General features: G+C 40.0%; 1 protein-coding gene across 1 annotated transcript in view; it reads left to right on the top strand.

Annotated features, from left to right (window-relative positions):
• LOC128891349 (B-cell receptor CD22) overlaps positions 1-26,243 on the top strand; it is a 446,690-nt gene that overhangs the window by 337,034 nt on the left and 83,413 nt on the right. The window contains exons 8-9 of the mRNA XM_054150781.1: positions 10,135-10,278; positions 14,785-15,057. Coding sequence (XP_054006756.1) covers positions 10,135-10,278; positions 14,785-15,057 — 417 coding nt within the window. The remainder of the gene's footprint in view (positions 1-10,134; positions 10,279-14,784; positions 15,058-26,243) is intronic.

Below are 26,243 nucleotides of genomic sequence, written 5' to 3' on the forward strand. Positions count from 1 at the left end.
CGCGCCGATGATAACGACTCGTCCAGGACCGCATGATTTGCAACTTAATTGCTCGGTTCGGGAGCCAGGGCAAGCGATAGTAAACGAGCCGTTCGATACGAATGGCACTGACGGTTTTTCGATTTCCTTCTCGATTTTATTGCGTGCTATCGCTGTGTACTCCGAGCGCCATCGAGAGACGCTAGAAATGCTACGGGAATGGAGGTTTATTTCGACAGGGGATGATTTAATTTTTGGGGGTTCCTTAGAGGTCAATAATATTTGTGGGTTGGTTTAGGATGAATGAAATTTACTCAAACGTGTATACTTAGGGTGTACTATTTTCTGGAGCAACTTCATGAGTTATTTACAGCCAAAGTATTTGTTTTTTTTTTATTTAAACCTCTATGAAACTCTAATAATAAGAATTATATGGCGTTACATAGGTTTATACATGATACAATTTATCTTATAACTGAGGGGTAATACTAAATACTTGTTCTTATTTCTACATTGTCTTTCACATGTTTACAGCATTTTTTTTTTAGGCAAAGTGTTTGACATGAACTTTTGAAATTTGGTGTATTCATTAATATGTACATATACGAGATTCTCTAAAATTTTCAACTGTTTCATCACTATTGTATTTTCAGATATTTCAAAACATCCATTACTTTGAGCTCGACAACCCCCTCAATCAAAAATACAAATTTCTCAAAAAGTAGCATCTACAGTCGTTAAAGTTTTCTAAACAAATTATAAGAAACCAACAAGTCTACTGCATAACGCCAACAACATTCACCCAATTCCTGAAAATTCACCTTTCATCCAATCCTATCCACTAGTACCATAGAAATCCGTCTCGAAAAGTCCAACAACACATTACGAGGGCCCTCACATTTCTCCACATGGATTACCATATTTTTCCAAAAACTCGCAGAAATATCGCTCAAAGTGCGCACATCAAATGTATACATGAAATATTCATGTTTACACACTTGGCATCGTCGAGATAAAAGTGAAATTTCGAAATATCCTTGACGAAGTACAGAGTGATGCGCGCGAGACGAGACGATACGAGATTTCTACGATCACGAATTTCCGACAATTTCGAATATAAAGGGGCCGCATGTCCCTCGCACGCCACCCCATCGACAGAGAAGTTGTTTTCCAACAATTTCCCAGCACTTCCCAGACGATGGTCGGTGTCCGGCGCGAGCCCGATAGTTGAATTCTTCTCCACAGGGCGAAGAATTCGATGCCGCTTTCTTGCGTTCTTCGAACTCGCGTAACAGTTACCAGACGTTCTTTTTTTCCAGGGGTTAAAGGGGGGGGTAGCTGGGGCGGTGGCGGAACTACACTTTCTGCCCGGCCACGATCGACGAAGAAAGGATTTACAGTCGCTGAGGGGGTTGGAGGATCGGTAACGATGTTGCTTTTTGCTCGTACGCCGATGGCGGATAAAAGCTCGCCGTGGTATAATTTCCTTTATTCGTCGTCGATCAGAGGTAACTCGAGACGAGGGGGTGGAGATTCCTGATGGCGAGCACCAGGGGAGACCACTTTCTTGATTAGACGCCGCGGTTTAAGCGAGCCAACGACCATTACATCCGTTGAACGCATCGCGGCTGCCCTCCTCGTGCTTTTTACCGGTGCTGCGCGTTTTTCGAACACGCCGACGTTCGCGAAACCGAAACCATCTTCCGCCCGGGCAATATACGTCGAAGTTACGATAGTATCGGTACTTGATCTCGGTGCGAGGCTACCGAGGCAGGTGGAGTTGAAATAGAGAACGAACGAAACAAGAACGTGTAGAAGGAATTTTTTTTCTGATCATTTCGAAACATTTTTTATGATTATTTTACTGTCAGAGTACCTTGACTTAAACTTTTGAAATTTGGTGACTTTATTTATATATACACAAGATTCTTTTAAAATTTTAACTGTCCTGTTTTAATTGAAACAATTTCCAGTAGTACATTTGATTCTCAATGTTCGAAGAAGTTTTTCGGAAATTTACAAGGTGAAATTTACAAAGTGCACGTGTAAAGTGAACCATTTTTGAAAAAAAAAGAACGTCGAACTTGAAAATTCTGATTTAAATGAAACTTTGTGTGAATGTAAAGCATATTGCAGTATACAAAGAACAATTATATAATTATTAGACGATATTGAAGCTCTTTGCAGTGAAAGGGTTAAAGCTTCAGGTTATTCTATTCTCGTTTGTAGAAATGGTTGGTGATGAAATATTATCGAACTGACTATACATTTTCGTAATAAAACGTCAAAAGTTCCTGAATCATTCTATGTTCTGCTCAATGGAGCAACTATTTTATTAAGTGTTCGTTGTTCATTCTCTTCGCTATTATGAATAATAAAGACGATGTTTCCCAGATATTAAATATTTCAATCTCGTGCTTTTCCAAGTTAATAAAGTTAAAATTAAAATCTTCTACGGAGTTTATATTTATGAAGAACGCCCTAGTTCAAGTGTATACACTCAGTTATTTCTTTGGTTATTGAAAACACGAGGCAGCTGTATAAACGTTATATAAACAGCTTGGTAATCTTGAAAGACAGAGTCTGATGATGATTTAAAACTTTCTTCATTATATTTAATGGAACTGTATTATCCTGTTACACTTAATATTGCCAGAAATAATTGAAGTTGGTTGATACTTCGTGTCTAAAAAATTTATTCTCAAGGATATGCTTCATGGAAGTTTGAAAAGAAGTTCAACTTTTGATTAGGATTCTTCCTAAGATAAAATTGGGTACATGATTGTAAGGATTGCCTGGATACTCGACCTAGTAGTTGAGTAATAATCCTGCAAGCACTAAGCTTGTCGTAACATTTTTTACCTGTAGCTACAATCTCTCTAAGTAATGAAAAATATCTTTCAGAAGATTTTAGGTACAGTTTGAAAACGTTATAATATTATTTACGACTATATGACTATGATTGCATTTAGTACATAAATGTATACAATTCAACTAAATGAGACAACCGTGACTGTAACAAATACGCAAATGATAGAGAACCGTGTAAAATTCGATACGTTTGCGACATGATGCCGTCAAGCAGGTTCCTAATCAGATGGGAAAATTCACTTGTCCAATGATCAAACACGAGGGCAGGATCCTTCGCGATGAATTCGATTTTCACATAGCGAAAGTGATGGAATTTATCGTATCGTGGTTCGAGTTAATCGTACAAGGCTCGTTAGCTTCGTTATTGAGTTACACGAACTGCTGAGAGCAGCTGCACCCGTCACTTTCCGCTGCGATCAGCTAGGTGAGAGTGATAAGAAATATGATGAACGACCTGTTATTACCAAACGTCCGACGAGACGCGACGGGGATTATTGCTGAAAAGAATCCTAAACAGCGGCGTTCTCCAAGCTGCAACAAATTGCACGCGAGAGATAACTTCTGTATTGTTTCTCAAGACTGATTGCACAGGCGTTCCAACACAAAAATTAAAACGTTCTCGATGTGCTGTTCAAGCCGGACAGAAACGCCTCGAACGATCGCATTATGGTATACGTAGTTGAAACAGGAGACTATGGTATTCTCATTTATTAAATATATTTTGACTAATATCGTATAGTTTCTTTTTTATTCCTTCATTGTGTAGTGCTGCCATATCTGCAGTATTGCAGATGAAAATTATAAATGATGTTTCTGAGGATGTTTCGTAAGATTATTCTATCTAGTGAAACTTGGATGACACTAGAAATTATAATAAAATGTTCAATTAAGATGTATTAGAACGAAGATACGTTCTCACTTTATAATATCATAATGGAGTATCACAATTTATCCCAATAATTTCGAAATCCTTCCAGCGAATGTACATAAATAGTGTCTTCTTAAGAGGGCCTTTCACAAGTTGAAACATTTTCTAAATAAATCGTGTTTCTATGCGGTTCAAAAGTTCAAAGGATCTATACTCCTTGGCTTCCTTATCCGACCATTCATCCTCAACAAAAGGAAATCAACAAAGGATCCCATTCATTGTCGGAGAAGCGAGTATTCAGTTATATAACTATAACTGTCGAGTCGTGTCTCCCCAATAATTCGCGTGATGGTGATTTTACTGGCACATTAGGATAGCGGTGATTTGGCGGGCGATAACGCCACGAACGAATTTATCCTGGGCAATTCCTTCTTCGTCGCATTACGAGCGACGAGATTGTCCAGGAAATTGGCTGGCAAATCTCGCTGGCGGCGGAAAAATCGACGATTCTAGCCCGGTTAATGACGGATGGCAACGTTCGATAAATCGAGTCTCGTCTCAACGCCCAGCCTGGCGACCCGGGTACACACCAGTTATCCCATTAAATATTCAATTATTTCTACCACCCCTGACATCCACGATTCATGCCTTGCCCTCGTACGCTCCGCCACAGAGAGAAGTAAATCGTAATCCCTATTCATAGACCCAATCGAGAGTGATTTCGAATTAATTCATCGCAGCGTTCCGCGTAATTACAATTAAAATATTTTTATTGTCCTTCGTATGAGTTACATCGTCGAGAATGTATCGTACATATATTTTGAAAGTAAGGCAACTCTAGGAACGAGAGTGTTGAGTAAACACTTCTCCATTAATTAAGAGGTTGTTGCCTTTGGGCCATTCAGAATACTTCGAATAAGATTGTACCACCTTGTGTAAGAGTGACAGACTGTCAAGTGTAGTCTGATCTCTGTGGTGAACGTGAACATAGAGGTGTGTTAATCGTATGTGGTAATTGCATTTTAGGGTGTACTTATTTTGTCAATATTATTTGTTCAGGAAATAACTTTCTGCTGGGCTCGCATTTGATTCTTCACTTGGTCTGAAAAGCATTCTTTTATCAGCTGTGTTACGTTTACAAACACATGAATGGCATATTCGTTATAAACCTATGGCATTGAAGTTATTTGTGGGTAATTCAGAAGTAAAATATCGTCCTCCTTATGTCAGGGCCTTGAGTGTGAAAACTTTCGCATTCCAAAGTAAAGATGTAGTTTCAGCAATTAAATGTCCTTTTACATTCCTAATTACATTCCAAATGCTTCCAGTACTCCAAGCTTGATTTATGAATGTTTGTTATAATTCAGTTCAACAATTCCAGAAATGAGACTTCCAGATAGAACGAATCACACATTTATTAGTTCAGGTATAAAGTAAACGATGTCATCCCTTAACGCAATTTCGTCAAACCTTCAACTCAAAGCTGCCATTGTATAATACGTAGTCCAAAACCACATACATCGAGTCTGCCCTCGCCCAGACATACGCCAGATATCCCCCATTAAATATTCAATTATTTCTACCACTTCTGACATCCACGATTCCGGTGTTCCTCATGTACAGCGCGGTGCAGAGGCGAGTGGAGAGTAATCCCTATTCATGGACTCAATCGAGAGTAATTACGAATACATTCTTCGCAGCGTTCCGCGAAATCCGTTGCAATTAAAATATTTTAATATCCTTTGGAGCACGTACCCGCCCGGAGCGATGCCTCCTCCCAACCACATCCCTCTCACCCTGTCTCTCCTGGCTCGTCTTGCCACGCTTTTGGCTCACCGTTTCAACCCCCGTCTCGTCCCGACCCCCCGCGACGCCTCCATCCCAATTTCTTTTCGGAACGGGGGTGCTCTTATTAAACGTCCCAATCCAGATGCCTCGAGGTATCGAGGGAGCACGTTCGCTTTCCTTCAAAGCGCCCTTTATCACCGCGGAACTCCCGGAGATATTTTGACCATTCGTCTTCGAGCGATATATCACGGCTCTGGGAACTGCAGTTTTTCCCTCGGCGAGCGTGTTATACTACGCGAGTCGGGCTACCATTTTCGGTAGTTCTTTGAAGCAAGGTTTTTTTCGAGACATAAATCCTCCGGGAAGAAGGGGCTCGATAGCTGGAGATAGGCAAAATTCTTGTCCGTGTACTTCGAGATACTTCGAGAATCTAATAAACGAGTTGGAAATTAGAAACGGGAAGGTAATTCTTGGTTTGGTAGAAGATAGCGTTTGATCGTTTGTATTAGGGTTTTCTTGTTTTTTGGATGTGGGAATGAATTCGATTTAATTTGTGAAAATTCTGTTCTTGATTACACGGTTTAGTATCATTCTTTGCCCGGTATTCATTTTACGAACCAAATTCAGGTTGGTTTACGTAAATTATTTCTGAAAAGAGTGTTTATTAATTTAGTATAATATTCATTTCAAGTTTCGCCCTTTTTTCAGATTCCTTTCAGAAACAGTTTACAATACAGTAAAAATTTAAAAAATATACAGTTAATACGCGCACTAATAATTAAATACATAGCGTACGTCTGAATACGGTAATATCAGCACATTATCGTGGACACGTACAAGCCTCAATACAGGTGCACCACACTTATACGCGTACGGAAAAAATCCGTAAAATGCGCAGTCCCATTAAAAGCGATCATTTCGATCGAATACCATTCGTGGGTTCGTTCGAGCGACAACCACGGCCCCGATCAAGATTGGATCGCGTCGTTAACAATCTTCGCGGGAAAGGTTTATCAAGCGGGAACGAAAGGGTCCATCGGTGGCTGTCATTCGTCGACGATACGATCAATATGTAATGATCGCTATAAAGTGCGGCGCTAGGCCAGGGCGAGGATATTTTAAATGAAAGGAGGGATAAATTTATCACGGTCCCGTCGAACGATTTATCACGACGATACATTCGAGCTACGGACGTTCCAGAGAACGTACGAGGGCGTCAGCTGCGGGAAACCGCTCTAGGGGAAGTAGATCCCCATCCGATCATTGTTCATACGGAGCCAGCATATAATGCCACGGCACCCAGAGTCAAATATATATCTATTATATGCTGAGCGCGATCCCATTTCAGTTTTTCCACGCGATCCCAGCGATGAATCCCGGTTCAAACGGAGCCTAAGTGTCCGTGTTCCATCCAAGGAAAAAGCGAGACCTTTGAACGACATCGGTGTTTGCCTTGAACGGACTCGAACGAGATTTCCTCGTTACCGTGGAACCAATGAATCGTGAACACGGATTGGATGCTAACGAAGGGGCGAGTCTGGTATTTCGAGACGAAGATCGACGATTGTTTAGCGGGTTGCTTCTTCTGCGGAGGAAGAATTGGGTCGGAATGAAAATTAAGAGGGATGAACATTGCGTAATGTAACTGACACGTTTAGGAAAGTGAGATTTTATGAAGTATGTGATCCAAATAGGATTAAGAATAACAAATTACGATCATCATTAATTGTTGGATACGTAAGTTAGAATAAATGCGAAAATGTCCAAGAAATTCGAGTCTAGGAAAGTGTACAATGAAATACATGTATAGGACCAAAAAGGTACAGTTTAATAGAGAGATGGAGTTTCTGCTTTTAACTTCCCATGAATCACAGAATTCAGCATCCTGTACATCTCAAACAAACTCTAAACTAGTAAAATGATGATAAATACCAATTAGAGTATTTTTATCTTTAATTCTATAAGACTTAAAATTTAAAACACGCGAAATTCATGAAACCACTGAAATCGTTTCCTAGGTGCAAGACTTCGGTGTCCCTAGAGTGCTTTCTTTAGGATACAGCAAAATAAAACGTCAGTCAACCTGCATGCTCCAGCAGCATCGTACACTGAGAGATTAGTAACAATTGTTCCGCGCTGTTTGGAGTGGAGTGCAAGCGGCTCCGTCGCGTGTCTTTGAACGTCCATTCCCCTCGATTCGGTTCGAGCTGGGTTCGTTTGTTTCTCGGCCAAATTGCAGGAATCCTGCACGACCTTAGCGGAAACGTCGCGTGTTCCGGGCCAAGTCAGGGGCCACTGCTATTTCATACAAAATAGCCAGACATCTTGCTGGCCTCCGCGGCTATAGATAGCGTTAACACAATCGGGCGTGTTTTGGCAGCGAGCTTAGTCTCTGCTAAAATGGTGGACCTCCTCGATCGCTCAGCGCCAACCCCCTCGAACAGCCTTACACTGGGGACACGTAAAAGTTTCACCACAAAACTCTGTCGACAAGGGCTACACGGGGTAGCAACCATTTTCTTCTCCTCTTTCAGTGTCTTCTCCTTCCAGAAACTTTTTTCCTTGTCTTTTTTCTTTTGTTTGTTAAGGGCTCGTGAAATCTAGTTTATAACACTGTAGTTATTGAGGTCAACGGGTATTTATTGTAGATACTATACTGTCTTCGAAATTAGAAGGGCAAATGAATTTATTTGTTCGATTAGTTCCCTGTTTTAACAATCGTCTTTCTTTAAATTAAAATTTTAATCTACTTTTCCAGAAATAAAATCTCGGAGTATTTCAGTATTTTAGTAATGGTAATTTTGCTCGTGAGATAAAAATTATATATAGTATCCTAAATAATTTCAGATAATATATTTTATACTTCACTTTGAAAAGGTCTCGATTCTATTATCCTGTCATTACAGATCGCATCCATTATACTGTTTCCCATTAAATATTTCCCTTATCCTTTAACCTGTCTCTTCGTCTCCCAAAAACCAACTATACCACCCTCTTTTCTTGCAGAAACCAAATACCCCGTTTCCACGCCCAAATTTCAAACACCAGATCCATTTCCTTCGAACCTCCAATAACCAGCCAAATCCAAAGAAAGAGTGAGGTATTTCCCGCAAGGACAAGCAGGACAGAGCAAACAAACGCGATACGTGGATACCCTGCTTCACGTCAAATCGCAAGGGAGGGTTAAAAACAACGATCGAGGAAAAAGCCTACAGCCGGATGAAAGTTTCGCGGACGACTTGGATGAAACTGGATCCTCCCCCCTCCCTCCCAGCTTCCGTTTCTTTTCTTTCTGTTCGAGTAACTCGAGCGGGCATCCCGTACCCGTCGCCTCGTTTCGCGTCTGATTTCGTTCGTTTCTTGGGTTCGTCCGCGTTTCGAAGGAAGTTTCGCGGAATGGATGGGTGGATCGCGTGCGCTAATTTGATTAACCGGGAATAACGTCGATACGATCTCGACTGGTTCGGGTTCGAATTACCAGAACGCCTGTCGAATTCGCTGCGGGTGCTCTTATTTCAACAGACCGGTGCTTAAGGGGCGAAAGTATTGGATCATCCCGTGAGCGATGTCGGTTTTAACATGTTCAACGTTGCACGGAGGATCCAACCACGTATTCCTTCGTGTGCTTCCTGCAAAGTCAGGTAGCTAATGTACAAATTGTACTTTCTTCTATAAATGGAATTTATGGAACGTGGGAAACTTCTTGTAAATGTGGAAGGTACTGGATGCTTTCAGTGTGATTATTTATTGTTCCTTTTGGGAGGATGTAAATATAATTTTAATTAGGAATGATATAGAGGATTGCTGCCGGTGTGAGGGTGAGAACAGGGTTGTTTTATCTTAAAATACTCTTCTAATTTATTATTTAGAAATTTGGTACGTCTCTATTTTAATGTTTCTAAATTTTAACGATGCTTTGGTGATTACTTAAAAATAATGAATTTTTTTTACTGCGATTGGAACAGATCGCAATCACGAAAATAAAAATTGTTAAACGTACATCAGAATGTTCTCACTCTTAAATATAAATGAATGTCCTCTGAGATATAACGTATAGAATTTTTAAATTCTAATTTTTATTTTTAAATACAACCCTACCTATTACAATATTCCAACAAGGCCCAGTTGGCGTGCTCTGAATCGTTCGAAAAAGGCCTCCGAATGTACGCGAACGACCAAAATCCGATACCAGCACTCGAATCGACTCTCAGCATGTCTTTTCACGATACATTTGCTCGGAACGGTTCATAAATACCGCGTCCAGGAATCGTCGCAGTGAATTAAAGCTTCGAAGCCGACGATATTTTCTGGAACAGCGCAAATGGCCATCCCCGCATCGGCACGCATTATTCCGCGCGGACGGCGCATAATTCCGGGCGCGCAGCGAGATTTTTCAAAGGACAATGACGCCGTGACGCGGGTCCGCTCGGTCCCGCGTCGTTTGGCGTCGCGCCAGCGTCGACCGCGTAATTCCAGCCGGTTAATCGGTAGCCAGGCGGATCCGCGGCATAGCGCGAAGGCCCTCGCATGAGCGTGCGCGGGGAATCGTCGTCGGACGACGTTTCACAGCCCGATATTTCCAGCGAGTTAATTCGCGTATCCAGCCAGCCTCTGCGTTTGTGTTTCAGACAATGGACCGCCCGTCGAGCAGAGCGACGACGGATGGCTGAACTTCACAAAAATCACCCGCGCCGAGAGCGGCTGGTACAAATGCTACACCAGGCACATGCTCGGGATTTTCACCAGCATCGGTTATTTCCTCAACGTCCGCTGTGAGTAGACCGTTACGTTCGACCGAGCCCTGCCGCGGCCTCGTTTTAACCCCTTTCGTGGGGTTCGAACGGCCGTGTGGGATCGAGAATATCGTCAACTATGACATATACTCGGTTGGATCAAAAGTTTCTTTCATTAGTAAGTGACACGTGCAAAGTATTTTCTGTTTCGCACGATTTTAACATCAGTTTCTAAGAGATAGAGTTGTCTATTTATTGGATTCATTCGTAAATATCTTTGGTAACGTACAATTTATATCTAAATACAGTAACCCCTTCAGACCCGAAATTTTTTTTCTCGTACTAATGTAATTTAATTTTTAGAGTTAACTTGGGCTAAAATTAGTACGGAAAAAATTAAAAAAAATCCAAATAGTGTAATTTTCAAGAAAAATTGGTCTTTGTTAATGTGTACAAATAAGGGAATTCACCCTAAAAGATAATGTCGGGGTCCTCGATTGTGGACGCCATGTCTGAAAGGGTTAATACCTAATTACATAATAAATCTCCATCAATGGTCGTCATTAATTCTGTTCTCATTAGCAAGGAAATGAAAAATTGCAAGTTGTGATTACAAGTCGCGAAAGAATCTTTTAGAACAACCTAATTTAAGCAAAGAATTTATGTATAATTAAGGTAGAATTTAATTTTCCCAACTATGCACTTATCCAACCGCAGATACCATGACTAACAGGTATACTTTTAGAAGTAGTTGATAAAACAAACAAGTGTCGATAACTAGATGAATTGCTCGAAATTAGCCGCACTCAACCCGACACCAATAAAATCAACAGAGTAGCTAATTGCGCCGCCAGCCACCGCAGAAATGGCTAAGATATTTCAAGTACTAATGGCGGGTGACTAATCTTCTCGTAAAACGTCCACGAACTAACCGCGATTCGGTCACGGCGAAGCAAAAACAACAGCCATTCGAGCGAGATCGGAAAAGAGCACTGTCGTATCCGTCCTCGAGCAAGGGGGTCGAAGGGGTGGCGCTAGCCAAGAGCAGACATTCCTGCTGCTAATTCGGAATGCGAGGGGGTTCGTCGTCGCAGCCGATAACCGGAAACCACAGTCATTTGTCAAGAGCGGAAGCCACCGAGCCAGCCGGAAATTATCCGTGCACTGTCGTGAAAATTTGCAAATTTCCTACCCCGTGGCCCCCAGTCCTTCCATCTTGCCATTCTAACACAGATCGAGGGCGGTATGGTCCCCCAAAAGCGTCTCTCGGGCAAACCTTCCTCTCCCTTCTTCCACCTACGGCCACCCTATATTCCTCCCCCTTCAGCCGGTGCTTCCGTTTGCACCCTCGGCCGACGATCCTGGGATACGGGTTTCCGAGCACCTAATCTCTACGCAATTTAGATGGCTCGAGAGCACCTATAAACCAACCGTCCTCCGTAGGAATTATCGATTACAGTGCTACCACGTCCTGTTCGAATCTCCTGGCCGGATTACTTATCCACGGATAACGTCGAGTCGGGTCTTAAACGGAGCACCGATTTCAACTCCCCGACCACTATGGCCACGCGTTTAGCTTCGAAACGCGTGCGAGAACTTTCCGATCCAGGGCTGCCGTCTGAGTTTCTTCGGAAATTGAATTTTACGATCTATTAGTTTATCAGAGAGAGCCATGGAGAAAAAGTGGAAGGATAGTTTTGTGTGATTTTAATTGAAAATCACGTAGAGGGCTTGTTTCTTGGAAATCATGATTGGTGTTGGTTGGTGGAGGCAATGTGTTCTGTTTGTAATTTGTTCGTGGCGGTTACCTGATTGAATAGTTCCTTTTTTATTTGTTCATTATGGAGTGTTTCATTCTAGAACTCAAAGATTCATTTTTATCTTAGTTTTTATTTCAGATTTATTTCAGATTCTGCATTAGAATTCGATTCTTCAATTGTCGATCTTCAATCGTTGTATTTTGACTGGATCGTACCATCGCAAAAGTGTCGTTGATTAACTGAAGTAGGTAATAAATTTCGAGTACCTGAAATACTTCAACAATTTAAACGAAAATATTACTCTTACTATTGATTTCGTCTATATTTCCAACATATTCAAATGAAAAAAACATTTGAAAATATTGCCTCACAGTCTGAATCACATTCTGCAATTCCTTATCATAAAGTAGCACAGTCAAACATGTACAAAATAAGGAATCGTGCTCGCCCATGCTATAATCAACAGTACTACTTCGTTAACCATCGCATCTAATACTCCGATATCCCAAACAAAAAATAAACTGGTCCCACCACCATTTCCATAATGAACGGCTCATCTATCCCCCAAGCGAAGCGAGCGCGAAATCCCCCTGTGAAAGTCAACGAACTCGTAAATATTGCGCATACTTTAATTCCCGTAACCTTTGACCGAGCAACGGGACATTCGATAGGCTGGGTACGTCGATACACGGATCCCCGTCGATACGACGACACGCAACAGAGTTTCCCGCATCGGGGATCAAAGCGCACGTCGGTCGGGATTCCTGTGCGATAGATCAAATTCGTTGGTAACGAGAATCGCCATTAAGAAAGAGGAGGGAGGGTACATGGCACGGGTAACGAAGAAAAAGTGGAACTACACCCCCCTCCCCGCCACCGCCGCCACTACCACCACCCTCTTCTCGTGCCTAGCCCGGGGTGTGTTTGTTATAGCGTCACGACTGTGTTTGCCGTTAAAATTCCGAACAAACTACAAGACAAACGAGGTATAGTCGGGATGGCTGGTCGAGCCGGGGGCCTGGGGGTGTGGGGGTGTGTCGGGAGGCGGACGGGGGTGTAAAAGCCTCCTATCGTCGCATCCACCACTTTGATCCCTTTGTTTTGTTATAGGATGAGCCGGAGGATCAGCTTGCTAACTCAAAGGACTGCTCTTTCTCCGTCCCGTTCCCCAGCTCCTTCATCCCTGTCTTCCCCTTTTCTTCCTTCTTTCTCGCCCCTCGAACCGATCCCCGCCCCTTTTGGTCGACGAAGAGATACCCATACCCCCTTTTCTACTGGCACGACGTCCACCACCCGCCCTGTTCGGCACCCTGTTCCCTTCGTAATTGTGGACACAGCGTTAGCTCGAGAGCAAACGATCGCGGACGTATAATTCCGTAGGTGGAATTGGAAAAGGAACAGGCGCCTAGGACGTCGAGGACGACGGATTCTGCGGCGTCCTCGACGTTCTCAACGGGCTACGGAAAAGATTTTGCTAAACCCCACACGTGGGAACGCCGCTTCTACCCTTAACTTTATCCCCGGTACGTGCGTCTGATTCCTGATGCGCGCGAAGGGACCTCGTTGATATCGATGACAACGGCCGTCGGACCCGTGGATCGGTTTAAGATACCTCGGGATAAGGATGTACGGTGCGTGCACGAAAGGAACGTGAGCCGTGAAGATACCCTGGCTGTTCGAAAAATTGAAATCTGTAATTTTCCCTTTCGGTGGTCGTGGAACGTGAAGAGGGAATTTGGTGTCGGGTTCGTAGACGGAGGGGATTGGGGATTGTAAAAAGGGAATTTCGTTTTATCACTGATTAACTCTTTATAGGCCACTGGTACTTAGTGTTACCACTAAGGAAGGGGCGAGAATTTTGTATTTTTAAGTTCGTGGTATAAGTAAACGGATTTTGACCAAAAAGAGTGAAAAAAATGACCAGGGAGTTCTGCTTTATAAAGGGTTGAATATAAATCGACCTTGTTTGTCGTAGAGGCTGTCTTCCGAAAAGTTAATAAATTTTCAAGCATTTATTAGATGTTGTAGAAACTTATTCGATAGTTTATTAAATATTTAATTTTAGTTAGACAAAGATAAGCTTATGAAATTTCATATCTAATTTGTACCATTCATCGAAACACGATGAAATTTCATATCTAATTTGTACCATTCATCGAAACACGATGAAATTTCATATCTAATTTGTACCATTCATCGAAACACGATGAAATTTCATATCTAATTTGTACCATTCATCGAAACACGATGAAATTTAAGCAGCACTCCAAATTATGTATTCTGATTCTACGTATATACATATACAGGATATGTAAAATTTAAATGTAGATAATCATATTACACATGGTAACCCTGCAGGAACTGTAATTAAACTCAAATAGTATCAACATAGAATTAACAATTACGATTTCTAGACAAGCTACATATAATAATCATTCATGATAAAAATAAACAAGATGTGGTCTATACATTAATAAGTACGAACAAATTAAAAATTTTTAACGACAAACAAAGAATAACCAAAGATCAGAACACTAAGGCATAATTTTATTTCTCCTTCCTTTGAGAACATAGAGAAAAAGTTCGCTCAACTTTTGTTATATAAAGTTTGTTTCTCTTCGGGACTTGTTTAAAACATTTTAAAAACTGTACACGACTAAACGCAAGAAAATTCGTGAACAAGAATTTGAAATGAGATTTTAACAATAGAATTTTCCTCGAGTATACGTCACTGGTTACTTTGCTCGAAGGTATAACCAATTAAATATTAATGTACCAATTACAGATGATCCAGACATGGAAACGGAAGCGGAAGCCCTGAACGGCGAAGCCACCGATTCCAGGAAAATGGAGGTTCAGATCGGTGGCGCTGTGACTTTGGAGTGCGATGGTGGTTGTTGGGGACACGGTCCTGGAATGGATCCAGTGGGTGGGCCTGGATCGCTGGCTCTGAGTCGGGTCGTCTATCAAGAGGCTGGAGAGTATCGATGCGTCGCACCTGATCGAAAAATGCAGGACACGTGGCGAGCGCAGCTACCCTACCACATCAAGGTCACTGGTGAGTTCTGAAATTCAATCTACATCCGCTCGACTCTTCGAGGTCACAAGATATCCATATACAAGATGAACCTCGTAAGGCGACCGACGCGATTATCTGTGAAATTTAAAGTCGTACTAAAAAATTGTTCAGACAAAAAGTAATCAGTTTCAAGGTGATAAAACGGTTGTGGTAATTACTTTTTTTCTGGGTGAAAGATGGCTCCGAGATATCAAGACCACCTTTATTTTTTTTAACGGAACGTAGTATCTTTTCTTTGACCGGATAATGGGCACATTCAAGACGAATTGAACGACCTATTTTGAAGGTCGTATGAGGTAATTCTACATAAGTCATAAATAATATGATCATGGTAAGAAAGAACAAATGTAGTGTTTAAATTCAACATAATTTATTTTATTTTTAAAATGAAATCTACAATCTTCGAGTAAATTATTACAGACAATAAAAAAAAAAACAAAAGATTGTTTCAAGAATAGTACCTGAGAAAAGATATAAGAATTTTTAATATCGCATGCTATTGATTACGCTTCTCGTGTGCATGCAGGTTCAAACGTGCTCGACGCGTCCCTTTTATCGAATATCCATTAAATAAACAGGTGTTTAATGATCATTACATAATTTGCGCAACGCAGTTTATCCGGGCGTTGTCACTGTCGATACTTACTAAGTCAATATCCATTTTATTGAATTCCTGCACCAAAAGGCCTCCATACATCCACTCGACCTTTTAAACGTTTAAAGGACATCCGTGTTCACCTGAATTGTTTAACAACCATATATTTACCCTCGCAGAAATAACGATTCGGCTACCAATCGCGACGGATCATTTACATATTGTTTTCGCTATGCTAGAATTACATGTCCTATTTTCGTCCAGACTTCGCAGTTTGCAGGAAAAAATATTGGAACGGTTAGAAAATTCACGGGTGACGTCGCGTTTCTCTCTGAAAAAATGTACTGGGGTTGAATTACTTATAATCTGTAGGAATGGATCTATTTTTGATGGAAGTTGACGTTTCATTCAAAAAGACAGCTTTATGTAGAATGCTGTTTTCTTGTATTTGATAGAGTTAATAGTTCAAATGCTCTCTACCCTGCATGGCAAATTAATATCCCACTACTGGGGATATTATGCCTGATTCAATTTTAATAAATTGCATCTCCATGCAAATTTCAGACTCCAATTCCCTTAAATGACAAACGATACCGATAATTTATAGGAAAAATACGTATGATGCATTAGTATGCGACGTTTAGTATCAGAGTAAATTGACTGCAAGTACGGTGAAGGATAATTTGAAGCTCAAGGTCGTCAGGCAGCATCATAAAATTAGTTCTCCTCCGTACCTACTTGGAAAGAATTATCCAATTTTCTTTAATTATTGTTCACGAGCGATGTTCGACGACCTCTTAATTGCGAGGCTTCCGAACACACTTTAGATAAATTACATTCGATCCCAGCCCGGTAGACTTCGTCCACTAATTTGAACGATCACTTTCCTAACGGGAGCAATTTCGTGCGGTTTACCCCCAAAGTTAATCGTTCCCCTATTTCTGAAAGTTTGAACGCGATATTCTATTTCCTCGTGTAAATGTTACTGTCAAAGTGTATAGTCGATGCATGTGTATACTTACTAGCTAATGTTTGCATTTACTAATTTAAAAGTGAATGCATAGTTTAATTTTACACTGGCCTAGTTCTGTTTGCAATACATCAGATGAATTATTAAAAAAAGAATATTTAAAATTCATTGTTTGACGACTATGATTCTTTCATTTGTTTGTAGACAAAAAACCTGACCAACATCATTCGGAATATGAATATCAATGTTTTACAAACAAACGAATATTTGAAGCGATATTTTTTCATAAAACAAGCGAATGATTACAGTCGTCGATAAATATAAAGGTTTCATAATCAAACCAACATTTAAAGCAATCTGACGAAACAGGTGAATGCATGCAATCACTATTAATAATATACGATCATGAAACTTACACATTCGTGTTAACATAAATACCGCGTCGTTGGCTTCGAATTGTTCATATTCGTTAACCTTTTTACGCTTCGACGACCATATCCATTCCGCATCTCTCGTGCATTTTCAAGCAACTGTAACACACACGCAACCGAGTTCAGTTGCGACGGAGTGGAAAGAACGGGAATGGAAAATTAGAAGTTTCCGCCAGAGCGTGTTCTGTCACTTCCTTTTTTTTTCTCTTTCCTCTCGTAACGTTATTATCGTCTTTCGTGATACCACGGGAAAGTCTCCTTCCGACGATGTATCGCGTAAAAAGGATCCCTTGTCTCGTTCCGTGGCGAGTTTGCTGTTTCGAAAGCGCCTCATTACCTTTGCCAGCGAAATTCGAAATCGGCAAAGCTCGCGTTGATTCTTGAAATTCATTCATGCACCATGTATTATTTTACGAATTTATCTGTATTAAATTCAGTTCTTCGAATTTCATTTGTACTGTAATTTAAGTACAGTTTAAAATTACCTTTTCATGCCGAGATAAGTTTGCAAAATAAAAAATAACACATAGCAAAACTGAGCTTTTTATCTGTTATTCATAATGATATTTGTCAAAAGACAACAGATGTACTGAGTTGAGCAGTCACTGAAAATCGTGTTAAATGAATTTTAAAGCTGTATTCTTCCTGTAGAATTCTGCTTTTGGAATTTTCCTAGAAAGTTGATGACAAGATTTGCGTCTTACTTTCACTTGTTTCATTGAGAAATTTCAACAATAATGTCGCAGTATTTCTTACAATATTTCCTTAATGATTATATTATAGAACTAATTATTCTTTGTTCTGAATTACAAGAACAATTGTTAGAATGCTTGGATTCCTATTTTTTCTCTTCTACCGCAATAAATCCAGGAAGCAAGTTGCTAAATTCCGGTATTGAGTACCTGCAAACGCGACGAGGGATTGCCAAGACTGACGTTTATTGAATGGAACTCTCTAGTTACTTTCGACGGAAACATCCACTCGCTCGTCACTTTTTCTCGATTCTCTGGGCTCGATCATCGAAACACTGCATTTTGCACGTTTCCCCGATCGTTTTCCCGACAGTTCGCTATAGAAATACATTCTCGACGAAAAGAATATCTTTCAAACTACCGATGTCTCGTATACATCTAAATGTTTCGCTGCGAGAAAGTGAAAGGAAATATCGAAGTTTTGCATTGGCACATTATCTCCAATATCGAACCTTTCCCATTCCGAAAAGTGCCGTTTGATCTTCAATTCGTATCAGAGGCTCCTACGTGAAACATTTATTTTATTTTCCTTTCACTTAGTATCAGTTACGAACTCTATTTGTATCAAATTATTTTCAAACTTATTTTTTTTCGAAAGTAAAGCTTCATATGAACAAATTTTATTCTACATTTTCTATTCAATTTTTCGCGTAGAATCGTCCCCTACTCGCTTGTACCACCAGTCACGAGACACCCTGTATGTTTGCACTCATTGAATATTACATATATATTGTAGAGAATTTATATCGCATAAAGTGTACATAGAATAAACAAAGAATTCTTTACAGGAACTTTTTCTTTCTTTGCAGGAGCAATAGATATCAAATTTATTTACTGTTTTCATCTTGCATCGGTAAATTATACTCCCGAAGCAAGGCTGGAATTATTCTCCTATATCAGGAAATTGTTAGAAACTTGAGCTGCACGTATTCCACAAAAAAATTTCTGAAAATCGCGATTAACCGAGAAACTCGGAATTATGGAGGCACAAGGCAAGAATCGCGATAAATGCGCGCAGCCTTGTAACAGCATCTGACTCACACAGGCATAGATATCTAGGCAACACAGATTTACCCTCACGCATGGTGGGTCTAAGCACATTAACGAGCTATCGCACACAGAAAACCCTCTGTGCGGAGCCAGCTTTATGAGACACCAATTCCCATTCCGCGCCATAAACTTGTTTTCCGTCGCCCCTCGCGCGCACCCTTACCGAGGGAGAGCTTCCCGTGTGTGCGTGTATCCGTGCACGTTTAAAGCGACCCTAGTGTGTTTCGAAGATCAAACAGAAGTCCCGCTGCGACGAAGACCCTTCATACTCGACTTTTCCTCTAGCATCCCTGTCGATCTCCCAAAACTCGTGAGAAGTCGAGTCTTCGTCCTTGCGAAAGACATTGTCGCTGAACCTGGGCGTTCTTGGGTGGACAAATTTTTTCTGTGACTGGTACCGAGTGCTAGGAAGTCGTCAATGATACGCCGAATCAGTAAAAAAGGAATTGGATGTCTTGAAAAAGAATCAAAAATTTACAAACGATTAGGAAGCTAAGAGTCATTTTAATGGATGTTTTCACGATTTTTGTTCTACTGGAGCTAAGAGTTTGATTGAGATGTGATTAACTTCTGTGGATTGATCAACTCTGTGGATTTATTGAAATTATTGAGTAACGTTGTTACTCCAACTTGTCAACACCCTCCACGACACATATAAATATTGTAAGATAATAAACGGGCAGACTTAAATTTATCACATCGAAATTAATTTTCAGATGAAACTTTAATTTAAAGTAGTTTAACTGCTTGACCTCCTTAACTTTATCGCTCCTCTTTAGAGGCTGCTCGTAAAGCATTTCCGCGGGATGGCCAAACTGGCCAGGATATTAGAAACGGATTCAAAACTGAATCGTCCGCTAATGGAATTGACTGTTATAAGTTTGTGTGCTGACGCTTCGTGCCGTTAGGTCAGAAGACTAACCGAGAGTCGAAGCTCCGTTCTGGCACGATGAAAGCCCTAGTAATGGATACCTTTCTCTACTCAAACATCGGTGGGTCTGATTGTTTGCCTTTGTGTTAGTTAATTAGAGTGGCCCTTGGGACTGACGAGTTTGATTGAGTCGGAAGAATTCGTTACGTGGTAGATCGTGATTTCGTTGTGTCATTGACGGCCTTTCTCCACATTGTTCAACTGATTACTGTTAAAACTATCCAATACTGAATCAATTACATTTGAAGTACGAAGATGATTGAAATTTGATGTTGTAAAATAAAATTCCATTTACTTACAGTTTCATTGATAATCGAGAAATGAAGAAATTGTATGAACTAGAGTAAACGTGATCATATCAAAACAAAAGTGGACAAATGTGTGGCATAAGGAAAGGAATGCAGAAAATATAATGATGTAAAAGCAGGAATAAAGAAGATATAACGACATAAGGGAAAGAATAAAGGAAATATAATCCTATAAGAAAAAGAATAAATCTACTCCACAGTATTAGATTGAAAAAAGGGTTTTAAAATGTTTTTGTCTCACGAAATTGACCGCTTCCGTACCAGATAGAGTCTTTTGTTTCTAATGGTCGCATGATTGCGTCGCGTGGGCATGGAGGATATTTCCCCACACTGCTTACACGCAGATGATAAATGCAGATTTTTCTTCCTGCCTGAATCGCTGGTCTCTTCTCATTCCTCGACCTCGAACCCCTGGTTACCCGCCCCGAGGCAATCGCTGAAGCAATTTCGACTTCTTATTGATTGCAGCTCAAGCAACTCGTGCGTGTAAGGGGCTCAAGCCAGTCGAACGCTATCCTCGGGATTTTAAAATCGTTCCCTCGGATTGAACAAGGGGACGCCACGGAAATTATTCCGTTGCGAATCCTCTCGATTTCTGCGCTTTGTATTTGCTCGCCCCGACGTTTCAGATCCCCTGCAAATAACCGCGCTTAGATCAAAGCCACTCATTGTAGAAAAATTTTGAAGTTTCTTGGTTCGTGACTCGCTTCGAGAATTATAATATCACGTACCTGATTTTTAGCTTCGAGTTTCATCGACAAATTCTATACAAATTTGAGAAGGCAAACCCTATATTTTTTCAGTGCTATACTATTTTGTTTTGGTATAAATTGATTATATATTTTTCAGTATGAGATTAATTCTATGGGAAGTACGATAAATATTTTAGCAATGATAATGTTTCTGAAATGATTGGAACTAGTAAATCTATTGCTAAAAGGAATGTATATTATTTTAAGAAAGGATGAATACATAATATAATGAACACGTCATAGAGATCTTTCTTTTTTCGTTATAATATATCTCTTAATAAACTATACATGCGGAGGATACTGAATTTTGCAGATTTTATTCTGAATTATCTAAGCAAACGCTACCACCATGATACGAAAAAATTTCACTAAATCATTTCACTAAATGCTATCGAATTCTGAGGAGGTAATTCCTTGTGCAAGCACGGAGCCCTGATCAAGGACGTTCTCCTCAGCAGCACACGTGATTGAAGGTCTCCCGAGTCGACTCTTTCCTCGACCCATGCGTAGAATAGCTAATGACACCCACTTTCCACCGATCCTCGATCCAATATATGTATGTTCTGTGTCCAGCCGAAAGTCCTACGACAGTAGAACCGGCAGTCCAGGCTTTGACATAAACCAAACCCCGTGTATGCGCGTTGAATCTCACGCAGAGATAGACGCACGCGAAGTGTCCATCGCGGTTTAGCAGGAACAGGTTCCTTTGTGGTTGGTTGCGTAACTAATCGGAACCAATACTGATGCACTTCATAATTAATGGAACCTGCTTCCAGTCCACTCGACGAGGAGACTATGGCTTTGATGGTCTAGGATAGGATGATCCAATCTAGCGCCTATTTGTGGGCTCAGTTCGTTGAACAGCAATTTTCTAACTTTACATGCAATTATCGTGGCTCTGTACTTCAGCAGTTCACAAGTTGCGGGATAGTTCGCTATTTATTATTAAATCATCTTAAACGTGTGTATCCCGAAGTATTCGGAAAGTACTCGAGGTCCGATTAGATTTTGAGCAAACTTGATCGATGGATAATGATGGTTCTTGTATTTTTATTAAGGAAATTAAAGTCTGTATAATAAAGGTCGTACACGTTGAAATTAATTAAATAATCTTACAGAATCAAAACGATTTCTCACAATGAATCTTCTGAAAATTTCAAATCGCGCATAATTAACACAATGAAATTGCAGCTACCTATCTAGAGGAGTCACTCAGTGAGAAATCGATGTGCAACCGGAAGTATTGAAATTTGTTTTTCCAGTGTGCAAATTCTCCATCGAATATGCCTCAGTGCGCTCTTGGATCCCGAGATTCGCTTCTATAAATATTGAAGTCAATATTTCTCGTCGCACTCTGACACATGTCGCGCAACCCTACGGTCCTCGACTTTTCCCGGGTTATTCGTTCGTGAAAAACGCGGCTACATTTTCTTCCACTCGGTATCGAATGTGGCAAACGCGTTTCTTTTTGGAACGCGTTCCGAAGTTTCGAAGATTCGAGCACCGAGAGCTTCGGGTGGACGAAGACGATAAAGAAATCCGTCGATTTGTTGCTCGACATTCGAGCGGGAAAAACCAAGAACAGGATTAGGATTATCGAATAATCGAAAGTTGAAATGTTTGATGGGCGTACGAATATTATGAATCGACTTCGAATACTTGAATATTCAAATATAAATATTCGAATATCTGTATTATGATATTATTCTTCAAATTTGATCATTTTTAAATTACAATTGGAATATTGGTATTCGAATATTTCAATAATTGAGTGTTGAAATATAAATATTTAAATACCGCTATTCGAATATCTGTATTGTGAGATTATTCTTTAAATGTCATCATTTTAATATTATAATTGGAGTATCGGTATTCGAATAGTAATATTGTAATATTAGTATTAAAGCGTTACTACTAAAATATTATTATTCTAACATTTCTTCTGAGGAGGAAGAAGTGAGGAGGGTGATCAGCAATTTTCATGTATAGAATATAAATACTCGCTATAATTATATACCGTTTCATAAACAGACAAAAACTTCCCGATTTTATAAATTCAATCGAAAGCTGATCGATATTCATATATACAGGGGGCATCGTAACATGCGGGACCCACTTCGGTGGTGGATTGGGGAAGCAAAAACGATGAAAAAAGTTCATATAAACATGTTCCCCATTTGACCCAGTTCCCCAGCCATAGCCATTTTTGTACTTTGTTAATGCGCAGCAGTTTACCGTTACGGAACGTGGCTTGCAGTCCAAAAATCTAAATGTATTACAAGTATATAAAGAATACTTCCAAAAGATTATACAAATCAATACAAGAGAAGGAAGAGAATGTAAAAAAGCACTTTAGTTTTCCTTTATCAAAACAGAAACTTTTCATAGAATACACTCGAAGAAATACATTAAATGATCACAAAATATGCAAAAGACCCATGATCTTTAATTTATAATACACGCGACAGTGAAAATGCTACAAAATATTTTAATGCCCAAATAATGGAAGGCTGAATAATTCGAATGACATTAGAACTTTACTACCCTGTGTAATAAAACTTCCAAAGTGTTCGAATATTCGAATTCGGGGAAGTTTCATCAAGAAGTTGCAGCCCTAGCGGTGGAGCGAGCTTAGACGAACGAGGACAATTCGAAAGTTGTGACAGCTCGAGTTGCACGCGCAATAAAACTACATTATACTTGCGGTTCTTACGCCGGTCGGGGCTGCAAATTGTGCGACACTTTCGCGTATAATTTCTCGGCAGAAACTGCGAACCGCTGGACGTCTGGAACACAGTTTACAGTTTTACGCAGTTGCGGTCATTTATCATTACCCGCCGCGTGAGAGTTTCGGAATTAAAACCTTTTTCTTCGCGGAAACAAAAGAAAAGATTGCCGTTAAACGTTTCCACGACTCGCAATAAGAGAATAAACAACCTGTTGTTAATTAGAGTCCCTCCACCTGTCTCTCTTTGAAAATCTGCAGCTGAACGCGGCTGAATCATAGAAAATGTGTAATTCGTCGTTTACGGTCTAGGAGATTCTTGGACATGATCGTTGGTAAATAAACAAATAGAGGCGTGTACTTTTCTTCGTAACGTTAATTTTCTTACTCCTTGTGCATACTCTGCTTCATCCGCGTCGACGTTCTTCGCAAAATAATTTATTTTGCTCTTCTTTGAAAAAGTACCATCTCCTGTTATTAAATAAATAAACTAGGTAGCTTTTAATATTGTAACCTTATTTCCAATTTTGTTACTTGTACATGTTGTATTCACATTTAGTCGAGGTTTGTTGGTTTTTTTCTCAGTCTTGTTCGAGAAAAAGATATTCTCTAACTCAGTATTTAATTTAAACCTACTGAATTTATTTTTATGTTTTCCTTGTCTTCCTTGTCTTCTTGAGAAAAGGAATGTCTTCTAGTAATAAAGAAATAAGCCAGACAGTGATTCTTATCATTCTTTCCAATCTACTTACCCAGTTTAATTTCCACATACTGAATAATTTCTACCTGAAGTCCGTTAATCTTCTCAGTGTTATTCTTTTCTCTTTCCAGCATTCTTTAAGAAAGGATTACACTCCGCTATTAAATAATTAAACCAGGTAACCGTTAACTTCATTATCTTCATTCTAGTTAATGAAAGACCATTTTTAGTAATATACAGGTTATTACTCAGATCCGTTGACCTAGATTCTTCATTCCTTATTTCAGTCTTTTTTAAGAAGGGGATGTGTTTCATCACTAATCATACTTATTGTACGATTACTTAAATTGTAGCCAAGTTATTTTCATTTCGAAATATTAAACAGTTTCCATTACAGACCTCTTGGTCTTGTCGCCCTTTACCCACCTTTAGAAACAAATATTCCTGAACTCCAAGTCCATACAGGCTCCAATTAATTTATGCTAATTTTGACACACTTCCTCCTACAGTTTCTTATTCATTCCCATTGATCTCGTCTTTCGTTTTTCCCTCCACCCTTCAACAATAATATCCCTTGTTAAATAAACGAACCAACTTGTTAGCATCGTTGTCCAAAGTGAACTTAATCGATGTTAATTTTTACATAACAACTTCGAGACTTCCACTCTGTTTACTTTGATCCTTTTTCTCAAACGTTCTTTACCCTTCTGCGAGGAAGGGACGCCCGCTTTTGAGAAACGCCTTCCGACAAGGGAAGCTTAATAAATAAACAAAAGAGAAACAAAGGTGAATTCACAGCCCCACGAGTGTCTGTCTTAGCGCCTGGCTTCCCATTGTAATTATGATTCTCTCCAGGGGAGGAGATGATAACTAGATTCCTTAGCTCGACAGCCAAGGTTATTTCTTCAGTTACCAACAGCTCGTTAAGCGTTCGTTAAATCTTCACGCTGCGCCGAGCTAAGGCGTGCCCCGTTTTTCGTCCCCTTTTCACCGTAGCCGCAAGCTTATTTAAGCGCCGGCACGAGAACTTGTATAATAACAAGTTAAAGTACCATACACCACTCCGTAAGTGGCTTTCACCGAGGATTATCTTGCTTCACCTGAATCCCGTGCGGGTCTCCGACAAACGCAAACACATGACAGCGTCCCTGCCATCGATCGTACCACGAAACACGCGCGCCTGCGCGTCCAACCGATCACGATCACTGTCCGATAATCTCCTCGATCGCTTCGATCCCCATATTTCGCTCCCTTTGTTTGCACGGAGCGAATCTAAAGGGGTGTCTCGAGGCTCTCAGCCTCACCTCAGATTTTCATGATATTTTTGCAAGGAGGATGGTGAATATGAAAACATGAATGATTTAAGGGGATACCGAGCATTCGATAGAAGATGTGTTTGTCGTCTTTATGGCGAGATTCCCTGTTGATTATGTTTGGTGTCTTTGTTTTTAGGGGTGCCTCGTGAACCTACCCAATTGATATAAATTTATATTGATATAAATATGTTGTTGCAATTGGATTTTATTAGAGTAATATGTGAAAGGATGCAACGATCACTTTTCTAATGAATAGTTACGACTTTTATCTATTTATTGTAGATATTGTAGTTACTCGTAACTGCAAGTGTAAAATTTAAAGTCCAATGTTTTCGCGTTCAGGTAAGAACCAATTATGTAAGCTAACATAATTCAATAAAATATTCTATTATTAAAATGTCGTTACTTCAGATATTTTGTTCAATTTTCAATTTGAATAATTATGACTTACACTATCCTATACGACAAAAACTAAACCTTTAATGTGTTATATATAGAACTTTTTAAAGGTTTAGTTTTTGTCGCATAGGATAGTGCAAGTCATAATTATTAAAAATGAAAGTTAAACAGAGAATCTGAAGCAACGACATTTTAATAATAGAATATTTTGTTGAATTACGTCAGCTTACATAATT

Source organism: Hylaeus anthracinus, unplaced genomic scaffold, assembly GCF_026225885.1.
Source record: "Hylaeus anthracinus isolate JK02 unplaced genomic scaffold, UHH_iyHylAnth1.0_haploid 12001, whole genome shotgun sequence".
Taxonomy (NCBI): domain Eukaryota; kingdom Metazoa; phylum Arthropoda; class Insecta; order Hymenoptera; family Colletidae; genus Hylaeus; species Hylaeus anthracinus.